Here is a 14,388-nt window from a genome sequence, read left to right on the forward strand (position 1 = left end):
ATTTATTAGTAAATCTTTTATATACAAAAATCTTTAAATATATTAGGTTTTCTACAATCACTTAACAAAGAAACCTTTTTGGTAATCAGACAAAATTATTTTAAGTTACTCTTTCTTATGTAACGACAATACCAGACGTGACAACAGTTTGAAGACGTAGGGAACGATTAGATCTGCCTTATAATGATTAATACTATTCGAAGATTATACCTTCTGCATAGAGTTATAATAATTGTATGCAAGGTCTATTCTTCTTTCACCAAACTTCCTAGGTAGTATACTCCTCCATTAGACCAAGGGGGACAATACGCGGCGGATTTGAGAGTGTTGCAAGTCAGTTGGTGGTGAGTTCTGGGGATGAGGTGAGGCTGAGAACAAATTGTGAAAGATACCAAAACCCACCACGGTTTTTAGTTCCAGGATTGATGATGATTATTATGATGATGACTGATTATGATGAACTGTATTGAATGCAAATATATTTATTAATTGTCCCATTGCTTTATAATATCGAACCTAAATATGTATTTAAAACTAAAACATTCATAATAACTTCAACGTCCAATGTGATCATCTTATTTGTAATGGTCATTCAATTTTTAAAGATTGATATGATTGTCATTAGATGATGTTGTAACGTTCTATATATAATTATTTTTTTAATTATTATTTTCTGATAGGAGAGATTTATTTTTAATTGTATAAAGGGATTGCAGGAGCCCTGCACCTTTTTGCTTTATTTATTTACTCGTATTTGTGAGTATTAGAAACCAATTCGCGAAGGATATTTACAGTGGTGGATTGAAAAGTTGTGATATGCAAATTGTAGATTCCTCTTCTCGGTTAATTCATCAATCGGTCTACTTTGTATATTATAATTGTTATATTTTTTTATGTTTTTTGTAGTATTTATCCGACATCATCGTATATTATTTTGATCAACATTGGAGTCACTGACTGATTTTATTTAATATCAACTATTTTGTCTAATAACCTGTCAAAATATTTTTTTCTTCGCCTTTTAACTTCCTTTTCGTGCATGCATATTTTATTTTCGTCTTATGCTCTATTATTGATATAATGCATTTGAATTATTTACGGGAGGCCTATGTCCAGCAGTGGACTCAAAACGGCTGATGATGATTATGCTCTATTTATGTATTATAAATAGTTATAAACAAATTAAATTAGATATAGTTTTATTTTATTAAGTGATTGTATAATGTGTATATTTCGAACAAAAAGTGAAATTATTGCTCTCTAGTAATTATAGTGTTGTAACTATTATTCTCGAGCAATAATGTATCATTTTTTGCTCCGAGCATCGAAATTACTATTAAAGTACAGTATGTAAAAACTTTTGCACGTTTTACATGATTTGGATGACTCCGGCGTACAGTATATTCACTTCATTGGTATATTTTATTGTAAATTTTTTATTGGCCATTATATAATATTCCTTGTTCTTTCTTAACGATTGCATTTTAAACTTTTTTCTTGACTGAACTAGTTACCAATCAAGCAATACTATAAACAAAAGTGGAACAAAATGCAAATAAATTGCTTGAAATAAAATGAGTATCAACAAATATGTTAAGTTAAAAATACTGTCTATTGCAATTGGAAATGCATGGAAAAGTTCGATATTTGGTTCGGAACAAATGCAAGTAATTACAAAACTTCAGTGGTGCGTGTTTTCTTTTGGCTACTCGTGTATTTTCACATTTGCTTTTTAAATTGAATATAAAACTATTCAGTTTTTAAATGATTCAACAGTCCAGCTTGTTCGACCATCTTATAGAAGATACCGGCAGTATTTTTCAACAGATTCATAGGTGTATCGAACTCTTTGATTTGTCCTTTATCTAAAACCATCACTTTATCACATTCTAGAATACTATGTAGCCTATGAGCAATCGTTAGCAAAGTGCAACCCGTGAAATTTTTCTTTATCGTATTATGTAGCAGCATATCAGTTTCATGATCCATGTTTGCAGTGGCTTCGTCTAAAACTATAATTTTAGTTTTTCTTAAGATAGCTCTCGCTAAACAAATCAACTGTTTTTCACCAGAACTGAAATTAGAACCACCACTGTTAGTTATCTTTACGCCTAAACTAGGAACTAGTTGCTTCATGTTCACTTCCTCTATAACCTTCCACAGCTCTTCGTCTTTAAACTCATCCATAGGGTCTAAATTGGAACGAACGGTTCCTGTGAATAGAACCGGATCTTGTGGAATAATGGCTAGTTTCTTTCTTAAGAAGGTCAGGCTTAATGTTTGGATGTTCACGCCGTCTATTATTATTTTTCCTTCTGGTTCATAAAGCCTAAATATCGTTGAAATGATTGATGATTTACCAGCTCCAGTCCTACCACATATGCCAATTTTTTCATTTGGTTCTACTTTGAAATTTAAATTTTTTAATACAGTTTCGGAATTGTTGTATGTCAATGACACATTTTCGTACACTATTGCCCCTTGTTTAGGCCAATTTTCCACTTCAGAACCTTCTTTTGGTTCCGAAGGTATTTCTGTGTATTCTAAAAGTCTTTCAACTGATGTCATTAAGTTTTCTAGGTCCGCCCACGTGCGTACTCCCCATTGTACTAGACCTGCTAACATGAAGATTTGAGTAAGGGTAAGACCAACATTTCCTGCACTGGTACCTACAATTAAAGAGAATAAAAATTAATTAGCTTTATATCTGATTTGTTCAAGTTTTTGATGTTGAGTAAAAACTTTTGGTGACGAACTCGTGTTTTTATCTATGTAAAATTTGTTTACCTGTGTCAAAAAATATGAAGGTAAATACAACTAGTATGATAAATATGGAGCAAAGGAAATCCATGATAAATCCAAAAGCTCTCATGGAACATAGTGCGGTATAATGAGCAGATGTGAATACATCCTGGTGTCTGTCATATTCTCTAGTGAGAATTCCCTGTGCTTTGTACGCTCGTATGGTAGTCAGGCCCTCCAATGAGGCGTTTAGATGTCCAATCATTGGGCTTCGTGCTAAAAAAAGTATTTTGATCAGAATGTGCAAAAATTGATTTATTAGTAGTTAAATTAATACAAAATTATTATTAAATTATTGAATAATTAATTAGTGCGGAGGAAGGCGATGGATAGGGACGACTGGAGAAAAATTCCTGGGGAGGCCAGGACCCACACAGGGTTGTAAAGCCAAAATGATGATGATGATAATTAATTAGTTAAATTATTATTACAAATTATTTTGGATATTATCAATTATAATTCTTTAGAGAACGAGCCTTGTATAATTGCCGCTTGAATGTCATAAGAATTTGTGTAGGCGGTGATTATCTGTAGTTGTAAAAAATAAGTGTACACGGCATTTGTTAGGTAACAGTATAGCCGTGTACCATATGTTTTTGGAGTCACTTGGTAGTCTCTAGGCGTCTAGTAACTCACAGTTAAGAAAGATAAGGTTAAATGTTACATCGTGTTCTAACCCAGGCTTTTTTTGGTCGCGGACGGTTGTTTTTAGACGGTTCTGGGCCGAAGTATTTTGTAGATAATGCTCTTCTGGCAAATTCGTTAGCTCTTTTATTGTCGCATAATCCCCGGCGACCTAAAACCCATACCAGTGTAACACTGTTACATTCCACCAGAGTCTCAAATTGTTTGTGGCATTTCCAACACTATCTTAGAGAAAGAGTCCCCATGGCCGCTTGAATATTTTTGCATATATTGATCTGATTTAGTTCTAAAGGCCATAATATTATTCTGAGACTATTTTCTTGTGGCATTTTAAAGTAATTACTATTTTAATGGGAATAAGCCATAATTGAAGTTTAAAATAAGTTTATTGACGTTTCAATTTCCACTTCGGAAATCGTTCGAGAAACTTATTTTAAACTTCAACTGTGACTTACTCCCATCTAAATAGTAATTACTCTAAAGTCCTAATGTTAGATTCACGTATCCAGTGCAAGTTTGCATAAATCTTATTTTAAAATAAAAAGGGAATTAATAGAGAGACGACTTCGGTCGCAGACATTGTCCCAATCAAAGTTCTACAAATGAACCTTCGACATAGAAAGACAGCTTCGGAAGGATTTGCTGTCGCTATTAGGTTTCATGTCGCCTTCCAGAAAAGAAAAGAAACGCCTCATTAGAAGAAAAATTTTATAGAAAATAAACAATAACTATATTTTTACTTACTTGCAGCCTCCAATCTTTTCAAACTCCGTCCAGCTGGTAAATATAATTTCCGTATAAAAATCAATGATGAGAAAAACACCAAAGCAAAAATGAGGAAATAGGGATTTACAAACGAGATTAACAGTACAATTCCAGCTACAGCGAAAGTTACCTGAAAAACAAACGAAATACATATTTTTATAATATTTTTACAATATTAATGAACCGCGCATGAGAATTCAGACCAGCAAAAATTTGTGTCATAGATCTTGTTTCTCTCTCTTATACACGCCGCAGTCTGAGCGCCCGTCCTGTCTAACGATCAGAAAATAAGGTGTTAAAATGCAATAGGCCCAAAATACTTATAGGAAAATGATAAAACAAGGTTTGAACTTGAATTTAGGTCTTTGGTGAATTCAAAAATAATATTTTTTACTTGAGTTTTTGGGCATTAAAAATCGTAATTTTGCATTTTTTTCAGTTTTAAATCGTTTATAACACGAAAACGATCTAGTTTAGAGAAAAATTACAAGAGACCTAAAAATTGTTTAAATAAATTTAAACAACTTTTCGCCTGGGCGACTTCTTCAACCTTATTTTGGGGTATCTCATGAAAGTGATTATGCAAAAAAATCTAATGGGAATATTTTTGCAAACGAACCCAAGCTTTCCGCCTTTTCTATCAAAATATGATTACTCTTAACATTTAAGCCACAGTTATAACACTATAAGGAACGTACAACAGGCAAGTAAAAACAAATTAAAAGGAAGTTATAATCAAGAAAGTTACTGCACTTAAAATTTTTTAAATATCAATATTGATTTCATTTCTTCACCTACTCCCAAACGTGCAATACGTACGATGTTTTGATGTAAAAAGTGTTATCGCCTTTCATTACTTTAGAAAAAGTCGTTCTCAACTCTCAGCTCTCAACTTGTGCTCTTGGTAAGTTTTGCAATTCTTTTGCACATTTCATTATCATTGCATACTGGGATGGCAAGTGTATTGTTTCGCTAAGGAATACTCTGTTAACTTTCTCTTTGATTGAGTATGTAGTTCCTCAGTAGAATATGTTCCTCAATGTTGTAACCGCATATTTGTACATGGCCCTTATGTAATGGTTTTTGCTGCCCGCAACAGTTGTCAATATCAAGTAGTACGTCAATCGCACTGTCAGATTTGTCATTTACGTAAGGCATATATTTGAGCACACTGCTTACAATTTCTGTGACCCCTTTTTTTCCTTTTGATTCATCCTAGCTGTATCATTGTAGAATTTTGTAGCCTTTAAGTTCCGTAGCCTACAAACATAGTAGAATCAGTTCTTTGCATGTCATTCTCCTTTTCTTGCCTGGACAAGACTTTTTCCAAAACATGATTTACATATTCGATACGAATATTTTCTGTATTATTGTAAATTGAACAAACTTTGCATTGGCACTTTTTGGTTTTGTAGAAATTTTGTCTGTATGATTAAGAAATAGATCGGTATTGGCAGTAGTTGACCTCTGGCAGGTTTGGCTCCTTTCTTTCTTTCATTTAATCCCTGTGAAGTACGGCGATGGATTTGGCACCACTAATATACTCCCGTGAACTTTCAGGCCTATTTCGGGAATCCTTAAAATTTTTTCTATGTAAACTTTTGCACTATTCACGAGTTCTTTATCCAACTTCCTTTCATTTCAGGCTTGAGTTTCATTTTTACACTCAGTCGCCTGTGTAAATGTATGCGTTTTAATGGCGCATCTCTCAAAATTAATCGACGTATCTTCCAAATTATGCTACTAAATAAGGATAGAATAAACCGGCATATCTTCTAAGACACCGCTTAAAATTATGTTTTAATCATTAAAACTGAATTATTGACAACACATTCCGTTTTATTTCACATTCAAATTATTTTTTGGGAGACAGTTTAACAGAAAACAAACATTTTGGCTTATATGCTGGTTTTAAGTGATGCCGTAACAAAATTAATTAATATTAAACGTAAACCGGATTATCTGCCAAAAAGTTAGTTCTAGATGATGAGAAAAGGCATTGAAGAAAATTGTAAGGGTTGATACACTTTTATTACGTACTTTATAAATTACAGTAATTAAAAACCGACGATACAAAATAGCGACCGACTTGGTGTGATGTTGAGAGCAAAGTGAAGTGGTTCGCGCCAAAAGCTGGCTCCTACTTTAACAGGTAAAAATATAAAGCTTTCTAGTCAGTGGCGCGTATGTTTGAATAGAGATAAAAAAATGAACATATTATTACTATGATAAATCTACATAACGCATCACCTGTCACTTTAAAGTTTAAGATGTGTATTCTGTTAGGCAAAGTGGCGACTCCAACATTATGCAAACTGGCTTAACCCCATATGATGGACTTGTTTTAACCAAATTTTGTAGCGATTTGACATTAAAATAGACAAAAGAGAACTTTTTTGATACTAATCTCAAAAATCGATTTTTTGCACTTATGCCGGTTTGATTTCATAGCGACTAAATATCAAACACAATACCAAATCACATTACGCAGATGATCAAATTGTTATTACATAAGATAAGGAAAATTTAGAATGTATGTTAAGGAAACTTGTGAAAGAATATAAAAGTGGGATCTGGAGGTTGAAAGGAGGATGAAAAAAAAAAAAAACACAGTATCTATGAATAGAAAGGGAAAAAGCTACGGAAAAACTGGACCTGGACCAGAAAAAAACTGAAAGTTGCAACAAATACGTATACTTAAGAATTAAGCTAACTAGTAAAGGATGAAATGAAAAAAATGTAAAAGACCAGATAGTGAAACGAAGACAAGTGATACTCGAATTCGGTTTTTTGGCAAATAAAATTAAAAGAAGATACAATGAGATGGATCTAGAATACAATATTAACAGTATTTTAAATATATAGGTCAAAAGAACACTATAAGAAATGACGATATTAGAAGACAAATGGGATTAAAAAAGAGGTATTATAGAAGACATAGAAAAACAGCAACTTGTATTGTATGGACACGCCAGACGAATGGACGAAGGCAGAATCCCCAAAAATATATTAGACCAAACCCCTAAAGAGAAACGGAAGCAAGAAAGACCAGCAATAACATGGATGAAGGGCATCGCCAGAACGATGTCTGAAAGAAATCTTAAGGAAGCAGACTGCCAAAATAGAAAGGAGTGGCGATTAGTAACGAAAATGCATATTACGGTACTAAAATTGTTTTAATAATATAATTTATTTTAGTAAATAATAACTTTACTGCTTTTTTACAAAAATTGGCAAACCCTACATGATAAAGCGCTTTATATGATAAACTTAAGACTGAAACATCCTTTAGAACATAGTTTTTTTCATGAAACTAAAATATTTCGTTTCATTAAAATATTTATATTTATAAAAAAACCAAATTAGTTTTATTTATTATTGTTTGTATAATGAAAACGATTTCCGAAGTGGAAATTGAAACGTCAACAAACTTATTTTAACCTTAAATTGTGGCTTATTCCCAATAAAATAGTAATTACTTTAAAATGCCACAAGAAAATAGCTTTAAAATAAAACTAAAATATTGTTCAGAAGTTTATTTAAATATATATGATCTGATCACGCTATTGTAAGAGAATTACCGGACAACGCCGAACTAGTGGTAAATGTTTTACTCTTTTAAATAATCAAGTCCAAAAATCACGTTGCCTGATGATATCTATACATTGTTAAATATTTTGATAATTAAAAATCTGTTTATACATACCCTTATACATTCGCTAAATATGTTCAGTATATGCTCATCAATATTTGTCATATCCTGTGAAAATCTATTGAGCACATTCCCAATAAAATGAGTGTCAAAAAACACCATAACAGCATAAGTAATGCAAGTTACCATTGCCTTATGTATGTTGATCGATGCCCTTCTACAGAAGTCGAAAATTGTATAGGACTTTAGCAAACCTAAAAGTGTTGTAGCTAATATCATTATGGAATAAAGTCTTATAGTGAATTTCTCAGTTGCCTCTGCTTCAGCCAGGTCTTGTGTTTGTTGTGATGATGCGAGGTTTAGTTGGGTTATGTTTTTTTGAATGTCCAGAACGACTTGTTTTTCGTCCACCCTAAAAAGCATCAAGAAATAATCAGAAGAGGGATATCGAGTAACAAAATCGGGTTTACTGTGGATTTTTGTATCATGAAAAGAATTTATTTGTGTTAATATTGTTTGACAGTGATGTGAATGTTAACCTGGATAGGTTTTGTCGAATGAATTTTGGTGTAGATCGATTGCTTTGAATCTGTATACCTTCGAACGAATTTGTATACCTGGGAACGCTCCTTAAGACTGAAAATAATACTACCGCAGAGATAAACCGCAGAATATGCACGGCCAACAGATGCTATTTTGGGCGGCTTACTCTCCTCCTTAAATCCACAATTATATCGAGAAATACAAAAATAAAACTCTACAAAACAATAACACGCCCCGTCCTAACATATGGTTCAGAGACCTGGACTCTAACAAAAAATAATGAAAACATATTAGGATGTTTCGAAAAGAAAGTACTAAGGCGAATCTATGTAGCAGTAAATGACAATGGAGTGTGGAGAGACATGGGAAATATGGGAATACGTACTTGGCTGAGAAAGGCAATGGATAGAGACTACTGGAGAGAAATTCTTGAGGGGACTAGGACCCACGGAGGGTTGTAAAAGCCAGATGATGATGATAATCGACTGCTTCTGATAGATCTAGGGTAAAGCTAAATATATGCGAATACGAATGCTGCGGTGTTATGTCTTTTCTACCCTGTTGTATGGAGTAGAGGCTTGGACACTAAAACAGTTGACCACAAAAAACATCGAAGCTTTCGAGATGTGGTGCTATAGGCGCATTCTCAGAATATCATGGATGGACCGCGTCACTAACACGCAAGTACTCCAAACTTTAGACAAAAGATGCGAAATTCTAAATGAGATAAAAACTAGAAAGATGGAATACTTGGGGCACATTGTGAGATGTGAAAAGTACGAACTTTTAAGAAATATCATGCAGGGCAAAATTAAGGGCAAAAGAAGTGTGGGAAGAAGAAAAATATCGTGGCTTCGTAATCTACGTGAATGGTTCGGGTGTAGTTCGATTGAACTTTTTAGGAGTGGCACGAGAAGAAGAAGAAGAAGAAGAAAGCTAAATAGTTATTATTACCGGATGCTCAAAAAAAAACAAGACTACAACAGTGCTCCTTGGCACCACTTGTTATTAAACTTACCATTCGCACGTACCAATTAAAATAGAGGAAATTAGTAGGTCAAAATCGGTCTCAAGAATAATTGGTTAAAGAATAAATTAAAAGATGATTTGAACTGGCTTGTAGAGTTATACAGAGACCTGGAACATTTCTGGCTAGATTTTCATTGATGGTTAAGTTAGATATTTCGAAGATAATGCGGAAACGGTCGGAATAAGCCAAGTCAGTTTAAAAGAATATCTTTACCATTGTCAGATTGTCTTTGATAACATCTACAATAATAGCAAAAGAAACAAAAGAAACAAATAATTTCAGTCGTCAACTTATAAGCTCGAAAACCAATGTATCATTAGAAAAAACTGATCATAAAAGCATACAACTCTTGATTAAAACTCAAAATACTAAAATTGTGATTAAAAATTGCAAAGTATATCTCCAATTAGTAGTTGTCTCTAATAAAAACAAAAAAAGCAAAAATTAATGAATTTTTAGATAAGGTACTGTCTACTCACTGCTAGTATATGACATTGCATATTTTTAATCCATATTGGAATAGACATTTTTCCATTCTTTAGTAAATTATAAGTATTATTCACTTACCATTTTGTTAACAATTTATCTGAGTAACTCTCTGTTCCTTGCGTCAATCCAAACAAAACCACATTGAGAGTGATTAATAAAAATCCACCACCAAATTTAAAATATTTCTTGTAAACATCAAAATCTACTTCTCCCTTTTTATTAACTTCACTATAAACATTTGACTTTACACTATTCTGCTCTGTCTCAAAAAGTTGTTTTTGTTTGGCATCTCCGTTCATCTTAGGTTCATTTTCTTCAAGTACTTCTTTTTCTAAGTCGTCGTCTTCGACTACTATTTCTTCTATTTGTTTGATGACTTTTTCTGTCGGTTTTCCATTATATTTTATCAAACCTTCATTCATTATTATAACGATATCAGCTTCCTGAATATGGTTAGCTGTTTGAGATACTAGAATACAGATTTTGTCTTTTAGATATGATTTGACACATTCGTTGAAAATGTAATCTTGAACATGAGCATCGAGAGCTGAAATAAATAGTAAATATGTATAGAGTGTTTCATCAAGAATTCAATATATTCAGAATATATTTGATAATAATTTAGCAATAATAATGAACAGTCTAAATTTCGTTTAATTCACACGTTTGCTGCGGGTAACGAAAGGAAGTCAAATAAATATTTAGTTTCATTTAAAGTTTTTAGTATGTTACTTCTGCTTCTTGATGTGATAACGTATTTCTGAATTCTTTATTGCACTTTCAGTAGCATAAGATTTTCAGCGAGTCGCACTTCATCTTGATCCTCTATTTATTCTAGAAGTTCATTCACGCGACACAAGGCCGCTTCGTAAGTCCCTTTTCGCCCAGATATAAACCCCTCTTCTCATTCTTCATCACTTTTGTCTTCGTTTTCTCTTCGGCATTTTCTTAGGATGTCCTAGGATCTGTTAGGTGCGGTAGTACGATCTACATCCTCTTTTATATTTGTAAACATTTAAAAATATTATAATGGTTAAACAGTAATTTTTTATCGAATACTTAGGTTGACTAGGAAAATTGTTATATTGTGAATTGTATCAAATAACAGAATAAATTTTCCTATACACAACATACTCAGTTATATTTACTTACATATTAACTTTAGCATTAGATGGAGCAGTGAATAAAAATGAAGTGTGGAGAAGACGATACAACTTCGAACTTACCTTATATAGAATATACCAGGAACCAGATAACGTAAAACATATTGAGATAGGACGTTTGAGGTGGAAAGGGCATCTAATGCTGATCAAACAAAATAACCCAGCTAGAAAAACTCACCTTGATAGACCCATTGGTCAGATAAGAAGAGGAAGACCCAGAACAAGGTTCTGCGTCTTCCTCAGAACCTTGATTTTTTTTTACTTTACCATTTTGATCTCAATAAGTTAGACCAGTCTTAGAGTCTGTCAATTGACCTAGTTTTAAGCTAAAAATTACTATTTGTTGTTTATTATGTTAACTTATAATAAAATAAATAGTAGCTGTCACTTAAAATGGAGTGTGTCAAAAGAAAGGTCTCAATAAGATGAGCAGTTTGGACGTATACTCAACTTTTGCTAGTGAACAGTTCACGAGATAAAAAGAAACCACTTAAATTATTAAGCTAAAGAATTGAGAGGATTTCAATTTCAGCTTTTGCAACACACAATACACAAACATATAATCTACGTAAACACGCATTACACATACACATAATGCAAAAAAACGTACAAATCAGTCAGAATTTGATACTCTGAGGGTAAAAAACACCTTCGTCAGAATTTTTTTACCATACGCATGTCATTGCCTCCAAGATCGAAGTCAAGTAAGTCAACCATCAATTTTAAAAACATAGCCTATTAAAAAAAAGTGTAGGTTATACATTTTCAAAGAATTTTAAAACAAGCTTTTTTTGAAAACGATTTCTGGAGTGGAAATCGAAACGTCAAATATTAGTTAGTTAAAAATGTAATTCTCATTACCATCAGTTGTGGCTTAATCTTATTTAAATATAATATTTATCTTAGAAATTGTTACAAATAGACGTGAAAACAAATGATTTGGTTATAATTTCGAGTAAAATAACATAGCACGTAGTTAACCAATACCTGTTAGAGAATCATCCAGTAAGTATATTTCGCTTTCTTTGTATATAGCTCTTGCCAAGTTGACTCTAGCCTGTTGTCCTTTACTTAAATTTAATCCTTTATCGGTCACAATCGTTTCGTCTCCTTTTTCAAACAAACTTAAATCGTATTCCAATGCACATACTTTTATTACCTCTTTGTACCTAAAAAAAAAACAATGCTTTTATATAAATATTTAAATAGAGCCAAAATCTTCTGTTTCATCCCTTCCAAAATCATCATCATCATCTAATACTCCTTTTACTTGAAACTATGCCATTTTTCGTATTTTATGATTAATGTCATTTCGGCATTAAACGTGTCATAACCATCTAAATATATTTTTCTTCATTTCTGCCACGCAGATTATATCAATTTAAACCCTTTAATTGACGTTATTCAATTTAAGACAAAAAACCTACGCATAATACAAAACCCTTATTGGAACGAAGAAGCAACGTAAAAATATTCCAACCATACTAGTTCATATACAAACAGGTGTTCGACAAGGCTGTGTCATGTCTCCATTGCTCTTCAATTTGTACTCTGAATGCATTTCAATCACTAGACAATGCTGACATTGGTATAAAAATAAACGGTAAATATATTAACATTATCAGGTATGCAGACGATACAATTTTTTGATAGCAGAAAGACTAGAAGGTTTACAAAAGATAGAGAGAGTTAATAATGCAAGGAAGCAATGCAATAAATAACAGCCAGTTAGAACAAGTTCACAAATTCAGATACGAATAGAATAAATAGAAGCAAATTACCTATAACTGAAAACTAAGCTTAGACATCCGAATTAGAGTTATTTTTGGTAAACATAATTATTCAGTGACTTACCTGGTTTCATTATATTTTTCTCCAAACAAAATATTCTGCTTAATAGAAGATGGGAATAGCCAAGGATCCTGTGATGCATATGATATTCTTCCAAATGTCAATAAATGTCCGTCTGTCACTGGATAATCTTGTAAAAGCATTTTTAACAAAGAGCTTTTGCCAGATCCAACTTTACCTGTAACTAATAATAAACTACTAGAGTTTATACTTAAGGTGATATCTTTTAGGATGCATTTATCTTTAATATGGACCGTTGCATCTTTAACTTCTATTACAGGGCTAGCAGTTGGAGCGTCAGATCCTATCTTTGGTGGTAGCTCTTCACCTAAAAAAAAATTACTTAACAAAAAATTCATTTCTCTATATCTAAAAATTCACGTAATGTCTTTTGAGGAGATAATCATTTAAATATCTTTCATAAGTCAATTCAGGGTATTTATAGTGGATTTACTGGTTGATAGAGAACTTGTTCTTTGTGAAGAGGCTTTGTTTTTAGAAGAAAGGAAGTCAAGAAGTTGTAAATACATACGATGTTTATTAGTTTGATAGAGTAAGGAATCAAGCAAATCGTGATATATCGTCATTGTGTTGAAATAGAGCCTAGATTCAAGATAATTGCTAGATGAGCTAGTACAAGTACTAAAGCTATCGATAACCAATTAACCCGCTGGACTATTTGATGTACTAGTTGATATGTACGTAGGTTCATCAAGGATAGCCTTTGGTTCATCCTCACTCAATGTTTCACCAGGTAAACGATAATTTCAACGGCATCCTATGCTTTTCTCTTGATCTAAGCTCCTTATTAAGCTCCTTATTTGGCCTCTTAAACAATTCAATGGTATTAGCGTAGTATTTTGAGAGATGAGCTGATAAAATAAGCGAAGCACAACTCAACTAATTCATGTTATAAAAACAAAACTGCTTGGATGATGAAAAAAATGGATATAATTACAAATGAATGTACCATTATGATGGGAAGACATGTGCAACGTCAAATAATCATCACCAAATGACAAATTGCTGAGTGTCAGGTGCCTGCACCGAGTAGGAGAAGAGGACAAAAAATATATGGTGGTAGATAGATAAAGACGATATTTCGGTAAGGGTGATCAGTATTAGGAAATTCCAAGGTAAAACATCTAAACTACATTCGTTTTACATATTCCCATCTGTCAACAAACGCACGTGAAAACCAAACAGGGTCATACTGAGGTATATTATATGATTTTTACAAATATTTACTTTTGAAACTATTAGTGTCAAAATTTCTTAAAATTTAATCACTGTGAGCAAAATTTAATATTCCGTTGAAGGAAAATGTACTAAAATAAAATATTCATTAACTAAGAGATACATAACAAAGTAAGCATTTTGAATAAAAAAGCAACAGGCTACAATTTGAATTTAAACAGACTGGCAAGTTTGGATCTGTAACGTGAGAA

General features: G+C 32.6%; 1 protein-coding gene across 4 annotated transcripts in view; it reads right to left on the reverse strand.

Annotated features, from left to right (window-relative positions):
• Positions 1-1,182: 1,182 nt before the first annotated feature.
• LOC140432695 (ATP-binding cassette sub-family C member 4-like) overlaps positions 1,183-14,388 on the reverse strand; it is a 72,338-nt gene continuing 59,132 nt past the window's right edge. For all 4 annotated transcript variants that reach the window (XM_072520754.1, XM_072520753.1, XM_072520756.1 and 1 more), the window contains exons 7-13: positions 12,944-13,268; positions 12,077-12,258; positions 10,005-10,473; positions 7,919-8,276; positions 4,192-4,342; positions 2,788-3,018; positions 1,183-2,669 (exon numbers count right to left, since the gene is read on the reverse strand). In XM_072520754.1, coding sequence (XP_072376855.1) covers positions 1,750-2,669; positions 2,788-3,018; positions 4,192-4,342; positions 7,919-8,276; positions 10,005-10,473; positions 12,077-12,258; positions 12,944-13,268 — 2,636 coding nt within the window. In that variant the 3' untranslated portion in view covers positions 1,183-1,749. The remainder of the gene's footprint in view (positions 2,670-2,787; positions 3,019-4,191; positions 4,343-7,918; positions 8,277-10,004; positions 10,474-12,076; positions 12,259-12,943; positions 13,269-14,388) is intronic.

Source organism: Diabrotica undecimpunctata, chromosome 1 (assembly GCF_040954645.1).
Source record: "Diabrotica undecimpunctata isolate CICGRU chromosome 1, icDiaUnde3, whole genome shotgun sequence".
NCBI classification, from domain to species: domain Eukaryota; kingdom Metazoa; phylum Arthropoda; class Insecta; order Coleoptera; family Chrysomelidae; genus Diabrotica; species Diabrotica undecimpunctata.